Consider the following 16,611-nt stretch of genomic DNA (forward strand, 5'->3'; position numbering starts at 1 on the left):
CTTCTGTGATCATGAATCGCTCAAAAGTCATGACTGTCACATCGGTATTTGCATGCAAGCAGTCCTACAGTGATCTTTGCCCAACATTTCATCTTTTTAAGATATTATTCTGGTGATTTTTCTGAAAAAAAAGAAGGAAGGGAAGGGAAGGGAAGGGAAGGGAAGGGAAGGAAAGAGAAAGGAAGGGAAGGGAAGAAAACGAGAGAGGAGGGGAGGGGAGGGGAGGGAAGGGAAGCGCATAACAGAAATTTGAAATCAAAATGCATTTGTTTTCAAGTTCCATTCCAGATAACAAATATTTGACCAATCAATTAATGCCTGCCTCTTTCCACAGTTGAACACAGCACTGAGGTACTCGTAGATCCCTTACTGATTTTCAGAGTAGGGTAAAGCAGGTAAGCTCTGAAAAAAGCGTGAACATTTTATCCCCATTGACAATCAAGAAACCACCCAATCTCCTGCCCACCGCCACTCTCAAGACCAGAGTAAAATGGGTAGAAATCAGTCCTTCGCAAGCCACACAAGAATCGTGTGTTGTGTCTACAACCCTTGGCAACCTGAATGTGTAGTTCTCCAGCCCTGAATGCCTGGGCAACTTTTCCCCTGAAGCATAACCTAGAAATGCAGGCATGTCACTTAAAAAGCAAACCAGCTAATGTAAGGGCTAGAGATAAAGAGGAGTTGACATTTTCCAAACTCTCCACTCCCTCCTTGTGTAAAAAGCTCATGCTAGTTCTGAGGTGGGGTGACCCCGATCAGTACAACAGAGTGATGGCTGATCCCCCAAAAGTTCTGTGCAGTGCAGTGTCCTGGCAGCCTTCCTTTGAGCCTCTGAAACTGATACCATGTTCTCGGGCCGTACTTGAAATGTACACTATGGCCCTCTATAAGCCACCAGCACTCTGCACTGGGACGAAGCAAACACTTTTGAAATGCGTTTTCAGTCAGAAACATCATCTTTCCCCCGAGGACCTGACAGAGTAACTTAGCCCGTAATATTATATACGAAGCTTTGGAAAAGGGAGTCATGTTTTAGAGTTTCGCTTAGCCAACTCGAACTGACGGTACTCCTGAGCTTAAGGGAAGGGAAGATATTTCTTGGCAATTTCTACTTCTACATATCCCTGTTCCCCTTTAAAAAAAAAATGAAGAAGGATGCAGGAGCATTTGTTTTAGATTTCCCTTTTCCTTTCTTTCAGAGGAAACTGAAGTGTCCAGGCATCGTGTGATTCACTGACAAAACCTCAGCCCCATCTAGATTTCACCAGGATCCTAACTTTTTTAACCGGTGAGACTGCGCGGGAGTGTGCTCCAGTCTATGCAAATACACCCATTCCACCGTTTTCCCTGTGGTTGCTCTTTAAAGCCCTACGCTTCAGGAAAGGAGAGAGGAGAAGTCAAATGCCTTTTTAATGTGCGTGTCCCTACAGAAACACAACGTGTGGGTGAGGTAACGAATCGCGGTGGGGGCTAGAGTCGGCATACACAGTGCAGCGAGGAAATAAATTAAATTCATCTCCCTGGTCCTTCAGTGCCCACCGTCCTGCTCCAAGGGTTCTAAGCAACCGGCTAAAGCAATGAGGTATGAAGGAGCAGCATCCCCAGGGGCTCGTCCGAGTGTCTTCCTTCCCAACTACAGGAGGACGAACACGTGCAAAGCACTGCACACACAGGGCAGCATCCGGGGGAGCCCAGCCATCTACACCAATGAGGTCTTGAGGCAGGACAACACTTGAGGCTCGGAAGGCACGTCTCAAGGAGGGCCGCGGGGTAAGGCCGTCCTGACAGAGGCTCCGGTGTCATGGATGTTACTCCGGTCGGTCTTTGTTCCCACAGAGTCCACCGAAGGGAGGGCAAGTACTGGTGTCCTCTTGCCTCTCCTTCCCCTTTTTCACAGTCGTGTGAGGTCTTCTGGAGAATTCCCACCCCCTTCCCTCGCCGGAGGCCCCTCGGCTGGTTCTATTTTGGTATCAAGTCCAAAAGTGGAATTTAGCCTTCCAGGGGAATAGTCATTTCTTTTTAAATCTGCAAGGAAAGCAATTAAGACAGTTATAGGGGGACCCTCGAGAAGGTAGTGTTCACACGGATGAATTGAACTTCAGGTCTGGCCACGTGCTCAGAAAGGACCCTGCCTCCTCAGGTCACAGATACGTGAAACTCACCCTCCACCGTGTCCAAACCACCCCCCCTCCCGCCGTGTCCACGTGTCAGTCTAACTCCCCAGTGCTGTCGTAGGTTTGCGTTCACTGGGGCAAGTGAAGAAAGATTTGGTTGCTGGATTCAATATGCAGCACCCTAGAAGGCACGGCCTGGATGGAGTTAAGCGAGGCCAACCTGGAAACAGGGCATTTCCGCTGCTGAATGGTGTGCAGGACCAGGGAGCTCAGCCAAAAAGGTAGACTCGAGATTTCAGTGCTCAGTGTTCTACGACAGAGCTGTCTGTAGGTTTGATGCTGCCTGGGAAGGCTTCATCCAGTTACTGGATCCTATGCTCCTTAGAGCCTCCTTCTTCCATTTGAAAAAGAAATTATTGGGGCGCCTGGGTGGCTCAGTCGGTAAAGCGTCCGACTTCGGCTCAGGTCATGATCTCACGGTGTGTGTTTGAGCCCCGCGTCGAGCTCTGTGCTGACAGCTCGGAGGAGCCTGGAGCCTGCTTCCGATTCTGGGTCTCCCTCTCTCTCTGCCCCTCCCCCACTCGTGCTCTGTCTCAAAAATAAACATTAAAAAAAAAAAAAGAAAAGGAAATTATCAAAAGAAAGCACTGATAGGAGTGTAATCTCTAGGGAGAAGCTTATGGAGGAGGGTGGGCTTTTGGTGTTTATGTAGCATTTACTGCTGTATTGATTAAGATTAACCTTAAATATGTACTCCTTACTTTCCTTTTTAATGTTATATGGGGATTATCTGGACATAAAATGAATACGTATTTTAGTTTATTGATAACCAGAACTTATGGAACATATGCGTATATTACTTTGATCCTCACATCAATTTTATGAGCTATGTGCTATTATACTCAGTTTGTGGATGAGAAAATCAAGGCCCAAGGTCACATAGTTAGTAAAAAGCATTACTGGGATATGAGCTCAACCTATCTGGCTCTGAATTCTATGCTCTTACATACTATCTTAAATTACTTTTCCTTTAAAAAAAAAAAAAAGTAAATCATAATCAAGGCCAAAGAAAAATCACCTGTAATTCTATTTTCCTAACTAGGACTTTTTTATACTCATATTACCAAATGTCTGAATACATGAGGGTACTCCTTATTTCCACTGAAATGTGTTAACTAAGGTTTTGAAAGAAAACAAATATTAAGCCTAGAATTGGAAGAATTACTGAATGACTCAAAACCCACCATGGTGGGTTTAAAAAAAAAACAATCTCAACCTTAATCTTGCAGAAGAGCTAACTGGACTCAAGGACAGAAGCAGTGAGTTATGTCTCTGGTCTCCTGTTCTCTTAGCCGATCAGATGCAGTCCCTGTGTCTGCCAGAGAGAGGAGGCCACTGGGGAGCGTGGCTACCATGCTGTGAACTGATCTCTTTGCTCAAGTCTGCCGTGTGGCCGTGAGACAGAATCCCGAGCAGCTACAAGATGAGAGTGAGAGCCCCCCTCTCTGCTGTTCCAGTCTGATCTCTCCCCCGACCCAACCATCCATCACCCCTGGCTGCCAGGCTATTTCCCACTGGAACTAGAAGCCTGATCCCAATCCCAGTCTTCTGCCATGCCATGCCATGCCATGCCTACACGAGCTTCTCAACCTCCTACCTCTGTCTCCAACGAGATTACAAGTTGCCCTTCTTTGTTGTAAACTGACACCTACTCCACCCTAAGCTACGACGGATGATGATGATCTTTTACCAATTTCCAATTCAGGGCATGCTCACTTATTCTAAGGCAGGAAGGACCACTCCGCTTAAAATATGTGAGATGCCAGTCTAAGGACAAGTTTGGTATGACCTAAGGAAAAGAGGGAACACGCTGAGACAGACATGAAGCATCCCTTCTGAGATCAAAGAAAAGAATTTGACAGAGTAGGACTGCCAGTCTGGAGGACACAGACCTCCTGCTGCTTGCTTTTCTGTTAAGAATATTTTTCTATGGAGACTATGTCAGTTTTGGACAAAGTGTGCCATATTATCAAATCAAATCTTTAAAAATACACATTGCAATATATGTTTAACGTGGCCGGTTTTTGTAGTGAAAAGCACTATTTTAATTGACAGCTGTTGTTTCCCTAGATACTCCACGGTCCCGAGCGTCCAATGGGTAAATAAGGATTGAAATCCTGTGGACACCACACGGGACTCAAAGAGGGAGGGGTCGGGGGAGACCTGCCTCAGTTCAATTTTACCCCAATTAAGTTGGTAAACCTTTCCCCTTGGAGAGACTGTGACAAGTATTGGGCCCAATGTTGTTTTATCACATTTTGGCAGAACCTGAAGTAAATCCCTGTCCTTTTAATCCCTTCAGAGACTTGAAAAATTTGCAGTCAGAAAGTCAGGACTCGACTGTGAATGAGATAAAAATGTGATTGAGATTTTCGACTCCATCCCAGGTTACAAAGGATGTTGTTCTAGGAGAGATTTACTAAGAGAGAAATAGAATTGTTCAGAGCGTACCCGGGAGTTTGAGCTTCCGGCAGCAGGAGTTGCAACGATGTTTTGCAATGAAGTTTCTAATTGCATCTTCCCCTAAATTGGCTGGTCCAAACACCATTCCTCTTGATCTAGAGGAAATATCAGAATATCAATGAGATCACAGTGAAGGAAAAGGGCTCAGCTAGGATTCTCTGAGATACCGAACAGTATCCCGTAGTAACCCAGTAAACTTGAAGGAGCCAACAAAGAATAGAGCACTTTGGGGAAAGCAACAATGTTAGGTTTGCGAATTTAAAATTCAAATGCACTTAAATCTTTGTACCCAACTCCAAGACCTACTGTGAAACTCATTTCAACGCTAATCTGATAGAAGAAGAGTGAATTTTCTATGTACCGCATTAAAACAAAATACAGTGAGACCCTTTTTTAATGCCTATGGGGTGAGAGTGAGTGACATTCGTGACCAAATGTTCTACTCAAATACTTGAAAGGTGAGGTACAAAGTAAAATAAACGTACTATGGGAACACACCTTCTGAAAAGATCCAAAAACATTGTTTCAAACCCAAATGCTTTTCTGAAAATAGTTGGTATCCTCAAAAATAAGTGCCTGACAAGACCCTACTTCCAGCACTCACGGCGCTTCGGACAGATGGATTTTATCCTGCAAACTGCTATAGCTGGGCTCTTTGTGGAAAGACAAGACCACGGGAGGCATTGACTTTGTGGAAGTGAACTACGTACGCTAATTGTAGGTGACAAAATTACAGACAGAACCAGCGTAGATGAGGCACCTTCTGAGTACTCCATAAAGCAGATCCCTGGCAGATTCCAGCCTCAAAGTTTGTCCATGATAAGGTCACAGACAACGATTTCTTTAGGCGGATGCTCTGCACACCGTGAAACAGAGTACACCAGGAGCACATCCAAAGCAACTTTAGGGAAGCTAACACTTTAATGACATGCAGAGTGGAAACGGCACATTTTAAAATCTGAACTCAATTACCACTCTTAAATGCCACATCTTAAGGAAAAAAGAAAAGCAAACTATCACAAAAGGAAACAATAAACTCCGCTTCTAAGGAATGTGGTTTTTCAAAAAGGGACGTGGTGTAAAAAAACTTTTTTTCCATCTGAGTATTGAAACATTTATCTCAATTTCCACTTCCTTTTGGCAGAACAACAGTAGCTGCTCTGAAGATGTGCCAAGCTCAGAATGAGGGTTGATGTCAGTTTGATCTCAGATTGCCTCGTTGCTCTGAGGCTGGGAGGTGGAGGAAATCTCTTGGGAAGACAACGTGAACAGACACCCAGGATTAACTTTCCTGGTCACTCGATCGCCCTCACAAAGTGCGGCTCTGGTGGTATTTACCCGGCTGCGTAAGCTACCTCTAGTTAACTATTCCTCTTTTTCAGTACATCTGGTGAAATCAAATGTGGGAGAAAAAAAAAAGAAAAAGTAGAATCGCTCGATATTTTGTACCAAATCTCTTACGATGCCAATAGAGTGAAAAATGAAAGTGTTATTTCAGTCATTCCTCGTATATTCTGTCAAGCGGGACCCTGTTGGGAATACTTCATTCTTGGATTCCTTACTGCCATTCCTTTCCTCCCAGTAAAGCAGAACGCACCCCCGCCCACTTAGGGATGTAACATTGATTCTCAGATAAAAGCTTTAAGCTAAACAATTTCCCTCAATGAGCTTTGTGAAAGTTAACGCAAAAGAATCAGAGTTACTCTAAAATGCCTGTATGAGGGGTCTGGCCACTCCCTGTACAGAGGAGAGGGGAAGGGGGTCGTAGAAACATTCACATGCATCTATTGCATGTACAATCCTACCGCATGCCGACAGCCTTGAGGTCTTGGCAAAGTTTAAAAACAGCAACAACAACAACAACAAACTGTTTTCCAGATCTTTCACAGCCCAGCAAAAGCAAGTGGTAGTTTGGTTCCACAAGTGAGAGAATGCCAATTAGCACCATGTACACACAGATTTAGTAAAGAACATCTAATGACCACCGTCGTCATTTCGGACTTGTCAAACGCCCCAAGCCATCAAGGCAGTGAGTGGAAAACAATCCCTAACTGCCAATGACTGAGGCAGCCTCCAGAGAGGCTTGGTGACCCCCAGGAAGCACACCAAGTGGCCAGACAGGCTTCGGGGGAGAAGCCCCCTGACGGTGCCCTCACATGCACAAGTCTGGCGAAAGAGCAGAGACAAGAGGCACTATAGATTAGAGTAGAAGCCGTACCACAAAAAATCTTCTCCTTTGGTAGAGGGTTTTTCCCTTTCATTGGCCCCTCATCCTCGTAGGCAAGTTAAGCGTCTTCACCAGGCTTTAGCTTTCTCATTTGGGAACGGGAAGGAGGACGCCTACTTCCAAGGTTGTTGTGAAGGGCAAAGCAAGCGTCACGTGAAGGCACTTGCTTCAACAGGCACTTTTCAAACTTCCAGTTACCCCAAATCGCCTGCAGATCTTGTCAAAGTTCAGACTCTGATTCGGTACCTCTAGGGAGGGTCGTGAGGGTTTGCATGTCTGACCACCTCCCAGGTGCTGCTGTCACTGGTCTGTGGCAGGTTGGTCACACAAGGCGCTCAAAAACGTGTGCCTCGTTGAACCAATTACACGCGACCTGCCACCACTGTGAGAAAATAGTTACCTTCACCAGGAAAACCCACTGCGCCCAGAATGAAGTAACCCCACCAAACCAGGCAGGCTACAGTGACACCATCCGATCAGTTTCCAAAGTTCCTACCTTCAAGTCATAAACAATAGAGTCTGCCGTAAGACAAGAGGTCCCTACCCTTGGTTGCCCAGAAGAATCACATAGGTGACTTCTCAAAAACTACAAACATCAGGACTCCATCCCCATAAATTTTGATTTGATACTCATTCTGAGAAGCATTTTTTTTTTTTTTTTTTTTTTTTTTTAGTTTCCTAGGTGACCTTAATAGAAACCGAGACCCCTTGGCCTACAGAATGCAATTAAATACTCAACTGTCAAGTGGGATAATATAAGCTTCTTAAATTCTAGAAGTTGGAAATATTCAGGTCACTTTAAATGACATACATATCAAGGTCAAAAATGTAATAGATGATGAAGTATACATAAACTTGGTTCATTCTTTATGCAAAAAGTTTTTCACTGCAAACTTATCAAGGAAGTACTATGTATAGTACAAGATCCGTACTCTAAACCCTTGGGCACATGGTGCTATGGAAGAAATAATATGTATTTATTATGCATAGAAACTGTATGCATAGGAGCATTATGGATGACCTTTATCTTCTCTAACTCACCTAGTCCAAAGAAATAGCTAAAACACTTTTAGATGAACCTCTTGGCATAGATGCCTACACATGAGAATATATTTAGAGTAAATAGTTGAGGGGGAAAAAAATAGCACATTAAAGCAATGAATGTTTACAATATGAGTGTTATGGGAGACAGGTAAAAATTTCAGGTGTTATTGTATGAAGACTGACCACATAGATCATTTCATATCTATTTTCTACAACCCAGGGGCCAAGTACAGACATTTAGGACAACTGAGAGGTCAAGCTACCATATGCTAGCAGTTCTCAAAGTGTCGTCTCCAGGCCAGCAGCATCAGAACCGTCTGGAAACTTGTTACCTTATTTGACCTCACCCCAAACCCACTGAATCACAACCAGCTCTCCTGGTGATTGATTGTGAGGGAAGCTCATGTTTGGGAAGCACTGTTGTCGGCCATTTTGATCAGTCCTTAACCATTTTGATCAAAGTCCCTTTGATCACCTTTAACAGAAGAATAAAACCTCAGACCCTCCGCTGCCAAACTTTCCCCAAAGCCTACTTCCGGGATCAAATGCCCATGGGAATTCAAAGGACAGGCAGATGACTCATTCTTCTGTGGAATTTAAACTGCATCCCTGAATTTAGTCAGGCAGTCTGATGCTTCATATTTAGGCCCTGTTTTCTTGGCCTCTTGTAGATTTGCTGTGACTGAATAGCACACTCGATGCCTTTCAATTTATAGGCATGTGATCGAAGACGTGAGATGCAGTGACTCCAATGAGAAGACAACAACGAAATCTTTGCTTCTCCTATGACACTAACTGTTTTCGTGTCAAAGCCTACAGAAGTTGAACCTACCCATATTTCTCTTTTGTTTGGGCCACCAGAAAACTCAGAGTTAAATTTGCATTGGTTACGGCATTGGTCTTTATATTTTCCATTTATGTGTATTAACTCCAAATTTCATCTTATTTCCATATGTTCTTTTTGTTCCCATTTCCTAAGTTCTGCATTAAAAAAAAAATCTTATGGTATTAGACAGAGGTAGATATAGATAGATATATATCCAATACAGATATCCAGCTTCTATGAAAACATAAGCTGCCTCAAAATCTTTCTAGGAGCTAGGCAAGAAATATAAATGTTTAAAAATTATTTTGATAAAACCATGTACAACGTGTTAAGTGCGATTTTCAAAATGAGAACATCATAAATTAACTTACTGTTTGTCTTCAGGTTTTATAACAGATGGATCAGTCAAATTTTCCCCAACACCTCCAAAGAAAAAAGAAAATGCATTTAGCAAATGGGGATTTCACTTCCTCAGGAACTCAAGAAAACAATAACCAGAATCTTAATTTCTTTCTTTAAACTTGCATTCACCCTGTAGTAAGTTCGACATTATGTGAATTAAATGTACCATAAAAACTGTCCAGGTGGGCTTGAAAATTTTAGTAAATTCACTGTCTCCCGCAACGCCCTCTGTTACGCTATTATAAACTTTGAGGCCACAGATGAATGTCTCGGCGATGTATTCACAGTTACTGATGGTGGTATCCATCATTCATTTACCATTTGTCTATACTAGACATTCTAATTATATTTTCTCTAATTCTCAGCTACCATAAAGGGAAAGCATGAGCATCCTCACAGCCTCATTTTGCCAATAAGTACATTGATGTTCGAAGACGATGAAGCAATTTGTCAGAGTCTGCACAGTTCACGAGTGACGATGACAGGATTCGAATTGAGCTAAAGCCTGTGTCCCTCACATGAGGCCACGGCCTCTGTAGGTGGAGTCCGTCAGTGCTCGGCAGGGCACCAGGTGCTGTGTGGTTCTGCAGATACAACCACTGCGCCATCAAAGGCACCCGTTAAATGCTATATACGCAGCATTTATATCCAGGAGAATATACATGCTCCCAAATTCTTGATCTGGATGCTGGTTACACATATGTCTCGGTTGTGAAAATTCCTTGAAAGATATGCTTATGTCGTGTGCACTTTTCTGAAATGGTTTTCTCCAGTAAAATTTACTTTTTAATTACTTTTTAAAAAATTGACACCAAAGCATAAAAGGATAGCGTAAGTGTAATTTCGTGCTAACACTGATCAAAATGGCAATTGACACTCAGAGTGACTCTGTTACAAAATGGGTGAGGGGGTGCCTGGGTGGCTCAGATGGTTAAGTGTCCAACTTCGGCTCAGGTTGTGATCTCGTGGTTCGTGGGTTCAAGCCCCATGTCGGGCTCTGTGCTGACAGCCCGGAGCCTGGAACCTGCTTCAGATTCTGTGCCTCCCTCTCTCTCTACCCCTCCCCGCTCACACTCTGTCTCTCTCTCTCTCTCTCTCTCAAAATAATAAACATTAAAAAAAAATTTTAAAGGGTGAGGGAGATGTTTCTGATGGTAGTAATATCTGCCATGCTGGGTATGTTTTACCATATGTTAAATCTTTCACAAGGAAATGTAACCCTTATAGTTTATAGCTCTTTCCTCCAAGAAACTGACTTCCTTAGGAAAATGACCTGTTTTTGGAGTTTCCAAGCATTTTTGTGTCAGGACCCTCTTTGCCAGACTGGGGAAACAAAACGGATCCCCTTCTCAGAATAACGTTTTAAAATGCATAATTTAAATACATAAGATTGCAGAGGAAACCAATGATACTGAAATACAGTCATCAAAATATGTTTAAATTATACTGCAATACATGTGCTTCTTTATTAACACATTAAATAACAGAATCTAGTGCAAGTCTATAACTACCGTAACATCAAGTAATACATAGTATAACAGTGTTTTGAGATATCTGCCAACATCATAAAGTGCTATGTTAATATCGGTAATTGCAATTGCAAACAGTCATGGGTACTCCCAATACCACTGTGGTTTGTGGTCTCCATTATAATCAAAGGAAATGATGAATTTCAGTTGTAGGTTAGTGAAAATAATAGTGTAATTTGTTGTCTCATCAGAGTTCACAGACCCTCTGAATTTTCTTTAAGAGCCTCTGGCTTAGAATCTCTCTGTACACTGGTTTTGTACAGGGAAAGTAACAGTAAGGCTGAAACTCAGGCTCAAGGGGAAGTGTGTAAAATGTGATTTGCTCGGTCTTTGTTCTTTTTAAAGAAAAAGTCACAGGAAGCTCTTTATACCTTTTCTTATTATAGATACAAGAACAAACAGCCTAGAGAGGCCCTGCTTTTCTAATGATGTAGTACATCAACAGAACAACAGACAGAAAGTGCGAATACCATCAACAGAGACTAAAGGCTACAGATCCTTTTCATGTTTAAGCTCAGACCTAACTTTAAGCCTGAACCTTTCTAGCAATGACGAAAGCTTTAGGCTGATGGCTGAGGAAACTGTAAATTTAAGCTGGGAATATGCAGAGTACTTAAAGAGGTCATATAGATGGGAGAAAAGGAGGTTTATAGGGGAGAAAACGTCTTATCAAAATCACATCAGCTCCAGTTTACTTTAAACCTTGTTGCGTGTTAGATAGGCAGGAGTCAAAGGGATTGGGTCCCACTCATGGGCTCTGTCGTCTTCTAGTTATGTGACCTGAACACCTTCTCTAATCTCTCTGAATCTCAATGTTCTCATCTGAAACTGTGCGGAATAATGGGCCTCATCTTATACACTTACTGAGGATTCAGTAAACTATTGTATACAAAGCTGCTTAGCAAAGTGACCCAGAGAAAGCTAAAACATGCCAACTGCTATTTTTATTATCTTTTTTCTATCAAGACCTCTTGTGAAGTAAAACTGTATTTTCTTACCACTGGTAAAATCATGTTCTGATGATCTCATTTACCTAATGAATAAATCCCACAAGGAGAATGAGAGTGGAATTTCCACAAACCTTTATATCCCTAAATCCAGTCTGATGATTCAAAGTGTAACTACTAAATACATACTTTGGGGCCTTCCAATGGCAGAAGGAACATTCTAGTGAGTGAGAAAATATGGAAGAAAACTAGCCATTTCAACGTCCAAAAATCCCAATCGCACGTGTTTACCGAACTTCAATAGGGTAAATGCCCATGTGCACGTAGTACGCAGCATGGCCTTGTGAGAAACCCAGACACGTACATTCTGATCCCAACCACGCTGGGATACATTGGTGAGCGTCTACATCTTGGAAATAAGTTACCTTCTTTGTAACAGCAGGATTCATTATGACAGTGTTAATGCAAATGCTTACTCTGGAAAGTGCTTTGCTGAATATAAAAACCTATACTTCCAAAGTTCTTTGAAAAATATAATGAGTTTTTAAAAAAAGAATGCTCTAGACCACTGTAATTTGAAGTATCATTGTTTTCCATTGCTATTGCTGGGGATTAAATGTTGGATTTCACATCTAATGATGATGAGGCAGGCCTTCATATGTAGGATTTTTAAATGGAAAGAAACTGGAAAACTACAGTATAATTGCAAGTGATCAGAAATTGGTCAAGCCTTGGGCCACCTGGGTGGCTCAGTCGGCTGGCCGTCTGACTTTGGCTCAGGACATGATCTCACGGTTCATGAGTTTGAGCTCCACATTGGGCTCACTGCTATCAAACCTATCGGCACAGAGCCAGCTTCAGATCCTCTGTCTCCCTCTCTCTTTCCCTCCTCTGCTTGCACTCTCCCAAAAATAAATAAATATTAGAAGGAAAGAAAGAAAGAAAGAAAGAAAGAAAGAAAGAAAGAAAGAAAGAAAGAAAAAGAAATTGGTCAAGCCTTTCCTTGGAGTTCAGCATCCAAGCCCAGTGTGGCAACTCCTGGGTTAGTGATTGGCACTCCTTTGGAAGAAAGTAGAAAAGAGAAGAGAAAAAGAAAAAGAAAAACTGCCAGAGTGTTCCTCATTCCTTCTTTCTCCCAAAGCAATAGGGAGCCACAGCAAGCTGATGACAATTCACTTCCATTTAAAAAAATGTTTTTATGTTTATTTATTTTTGAAACAGAGAAACAGAGCATGAGTGGGGAAGGGGCAGAGAGAGAGGGAGACACAGAACCCGAAGCAGACTCCAGGCTCTGAGCTGTCAGCTCGAGCCCACCAATCATGAGATCATGACCTGAGCCGAAGTCAGACACTTAACCAGCTGAGCCACCCAGACGCCCTGATTCGCTTCCATTTTAAAAAGCCAAACAGAGATTTGGAGTGCCTGGGTAGCTCAGTCGGTTAAGCGTCCGAATCTTGATTTTCGGCTCAGGTCATGATCTCACGGCTGGTGAGTCATTGGGCTCCATGCTAACAGCACAGAGCCTGCTTGGGATTCTCTGTCTCTGCACACACACTCATGCATACACTCTCTATCAAAAACAAAAACAAAAAAAACCCCCAAAAAAACCAAAAAACACATAAGTAATAAATAAATAAATAAATAAATAAATATAAAGAGTCACACAAAGATTACTACTAACAACAATAAATGACATTAATGAGGACTCACTATGTGTCAAGAACTTGCCTCATTTCAGCTCCTTAACATAAGGGGTTAACAATGAGTTAAGTGCATAATATTATCTCTCCCATTACAAATGAGGAAAGTGGGACTCAAGGTGGCTGCCCCCTGGTCACACAGCTAATTCATGGTGAAGCCAGGAGTCAGACCCTAACACTGTCGACCTAGGGCTCTTTCTCCAAACTGCTGCCAGTAGGTCTCTCAATCTCTACCCACTCCGAACCCATCTGAACAAGGTACCATCATCTCTCCAAAGACTACAATACTAACCAATCAAATACGAAACTGAACCAAAAACCATTAAGGTATTCTAAGAATACATATATTCTCCCCATTTCTCCTTTCCAACTTGGTGTGGATTAAATATCATAATGCATGAAGTCTTCACCCAAGTGCCTGATGGAAAATAAATACTTGGTAGATGTCAGCTGCTGGTAGTAGTAATGTAACTGCTTATAGTTACTATTATAGGACTCATATTCTTCCATAAATTCAGGCCTCCCCAACTGACCAAAACCCTCCAATAAGTATCTCAATTTCTTCATGCTTGTTCTATGATGTCCACTCTCCTCTTCTTTGAAGGTCAGTGTTTTGACATCGTTTATTTGGAGTGGCCTAGTTCTGCAATTCACATAATTGCCCAGTAAAAGAATAAAGTTAATTCCATTTCCCCCCCAAGACTATCAACGCAGCATTTGTTCTGTTTAATGTCACTTTGGATTACTTAGAGACATAAAAATCCCCAAACATAAACATCATTAAAGAAAAACCTATTCAAGTGGAATACAAAACACACTAAAGAGTCATCATTAATTCCTTAAAGTTTTTCTTTGGTTGTTTTTTTTTTGTTGTTTGTTTGTTTTTGTTTTTTCTTTTTAAACAACTCCACCCAAAACTCAAAGCAGAGACACTCAAATACAGATGAAAACAATCAACCTCTCTCCAACATGAGCTACAAAAGCAGATGCCTTGGGCACCAGCATGCTGAGTTTACATGCATCACGTACTTGCTGGTTTAAAAGCTGAATCATGTTGACTGTTTTAACTTTTGTTTATATTGCTTCCTAAAATATTGTGTTTGAGGGTTAGAAATATAACTCAACTCTGCAAACAGTACAGATCTGAAAAGACAGCAGGACTTATGTGTACTTTAAAAAGTCTATACACATCCTTGAGCACATGGTACAAATTTCAATCAAAATGTATTGGATGTTGCTCACGATGCCTCAGGATTATTTATCTTGACTGTGCCCAGCCTCCAAGCCTGGCTTCCGGTGCAGAATCCCAGGATTGGAGAGGTGGGGAAGTCAGAGAGCACAAGGGATAAGCCCAATCTGTTTAAATGAACCATAACATGGTTATGTCCTCTGAAACTCGTAAAGAAACAAAAGACAGTACCATGAGAAGAAAAGAACATAGATGGTCAAAACAGCTTCAGTCTGCATCCTGGCTCCCTCTTTAGGAGCTGTGCAACTTTGCGCAAGTTATTTAAACTTTTTGGGCCTATCAGGTCATGATCTCACGGTTCGTGAGTTCAAGCCCCACGTCAGGCTCTGCGATGGCAGCACAGAGCCTGCTTGGGATTCTCTCTCCCTCTCTCTGCCCTTCCCCACTCAGGCTGTCTCTAATTCTCTCAAAATAAATAAGTAAAAACTTAACATTTATAAACCTCCTGGGCCTAAATTCCCCATAATATCTACCTTGAGGTGCTGCTTCTAGGATTAAGTCCGATAACTTCTATGAAATTTCCTGGACTAAATCCCCTATTTAAAACCAAAGCCCCAGTGAGTGAGCCCAAGGACTAAACTTTGACCTTAATACATATTTTGTTCTGTGTCTTCACGGAAAGCCTGCTGGAAATACTCAGTTTTGTGCTGTAGGATTTTAAGTCACACAGGAGGTTGACAGTGGAGAGACTCGCTGATCAGAGGCTTCCATTAAATATGAGTGTACTATGTCGCCTCTCTCAGACTGAGTTTGTACTTTCATGTACTGTCATATCAAGGTACACAGCAAAGAGAGCAAGGGAAACTATAAACTACTAAAGCATTGAGCTCAAAATCATGAAAAATGCCCCCAGAAATTACTTTCTTGTGTGTATAAACACATGTCTAAGTGCTGTTATGAATGTTAAGTCCCAGCCATAAAGCCATAAAACTAGAAAATTTGGTACAAAATTCATTCCCCGTTGAGATCAAAGTTTCAGGCGTACTTAAATTTTAGGCAGCTAATCATCAGCCTATATTTTTCTCTGGAGCTAAATGGGAAGCAACATAGTAGGGGCTCATGATCACTACTGTCCAAAGTCTCTGAAATAAATGGTCCTACCTCCCTTCAAAGCCAGGTAGGGCAACTCAATACATTGTCCATCCTGGTTCTTGCAAGATTTCTTGGGACACCTGCCTGTTTTCTCACCCTCTGCACAGTTTCACAAATAATAAATACACTCGGAAAATTGATATCATCTTTCGGTGTTCAAATCAAGGGGAAGAAAGCATACACTATCAGGGAATGTCTCCATTGAAAGACCTTAACTATGGCTTTGAGCAAAGAAAGAGCCAGGGTCAAATGTAGCTGACAACGACATGCAGAAAGGATCCCTGGTCAATGGTTTCTGAACTGTGCCTCATGCTTTTTTTATCAAGTCCTCGGCGATCAATCACCTTGCAGATCTAAAACCAGCAGCTCTCCCCGGGTATACTCATAGGTCCAGTGAGAGAAAGCCAACAACAGCTCCTCCAACGTGTTGCTGGGGGCAATTTCATCACCATTGTTATTGTTGTACTTCCGGAACTCTCCCGTCATATACTTCTCAATGGTCAACCACTGGTTAGCCGAATGGCAGTAGATTAAGAAAACTTCCAGAAACCTGTGAGGGTGAAAAGGAGGCCAGTGAGTCCCCACAAGGCAGCAAAGGTGAAACTCACGTTACCAGACAGTCAGCAGCAGGGAAGATTATCTAACTCTCGCTCGAGGCAGCCTCAATGAACATGCCCTTGCCTTTCTGTGGCAGGGACAGAATGCAAAGATTGAGAGATTTTCCCATGCCGACCGACCTCCCTTCTCTTTGAGGAAACCTTCCAAATCCCTTATGAGTACCGGACTCAACTTTTTTTCTTGCCATGCTCTATAGAGTTCCTTAAAAACGAAACAATAAAACTTGACCATAATCCCCAGCACCGAATTATGATCCATCTCCCTAACGCAAGCATCTTGAGACACTCAAGCAAAAGTAACAAGAGTTCATTCTTATAAAGTTCGCTAATTTCTCTAAGAT

The 16,611-nt window shown here is 42.3% G+C and overlaps 1 protein-coding gene across 3 annotated transcripts in view; it reads right to left on the bottom strand.

Annotated features, from left to right (window-relative positions):
* Nucleotides 1–1,165: 1,165 nt before the first annotated feature.
* TRPM6 (transient receptor potential cation channel subfamily M member 6) overlaps nucleotides 1,166–16,611 on the bottom strand; it is a 196,631-nt gene continuing 181,185 nt past the window's right edge. For all 3 annotated transcript variants that reach the window (XM_060610051.3, XM_078436941.2, XM_060610050.3), the window contains 4 exons: nucleotides 15,998–16,203; nucleotides 9,106–9,157; nucleotides 4,626–4,732; nucleotides 1,166–2,025 (listed from right to left, as the gene is read on the bottom strand). In XM_060610051.3, coding sequence (XP_060466034.3) covers nucleotides 1,892–2,025; nucleotides 4,626–4,732; nucleotides 9,106–9,157; nucleotides 15,998–16,203 — 499 coding nt within the window. In that variant the 3' untranslated portion in view covers nucleotides 1,166–1,891. The remainder of the gene's footprint in view (nucleotides 2,026–4,625; nucleotides 4,733–9,105; nucleotides 9,158–15,997; nucleotides 16,204–16,611) is intronic.

The sequence above is a fragment of the Panthera onca genome, chromosome D4 (genome assembly GCF_046562875.1).
Source record: "Panthera onca isolate mPanOnc1 chromosome D4, mPanOnc1 haplotype 2, whole genome shotgun sequence".
NCBI classification, from domain to species: domain Eukaryota; kingdom Metazoa; phylum Chordata; class Mammalia; order Carnivora; family Felidae; genus Panthera; species Panthera onca.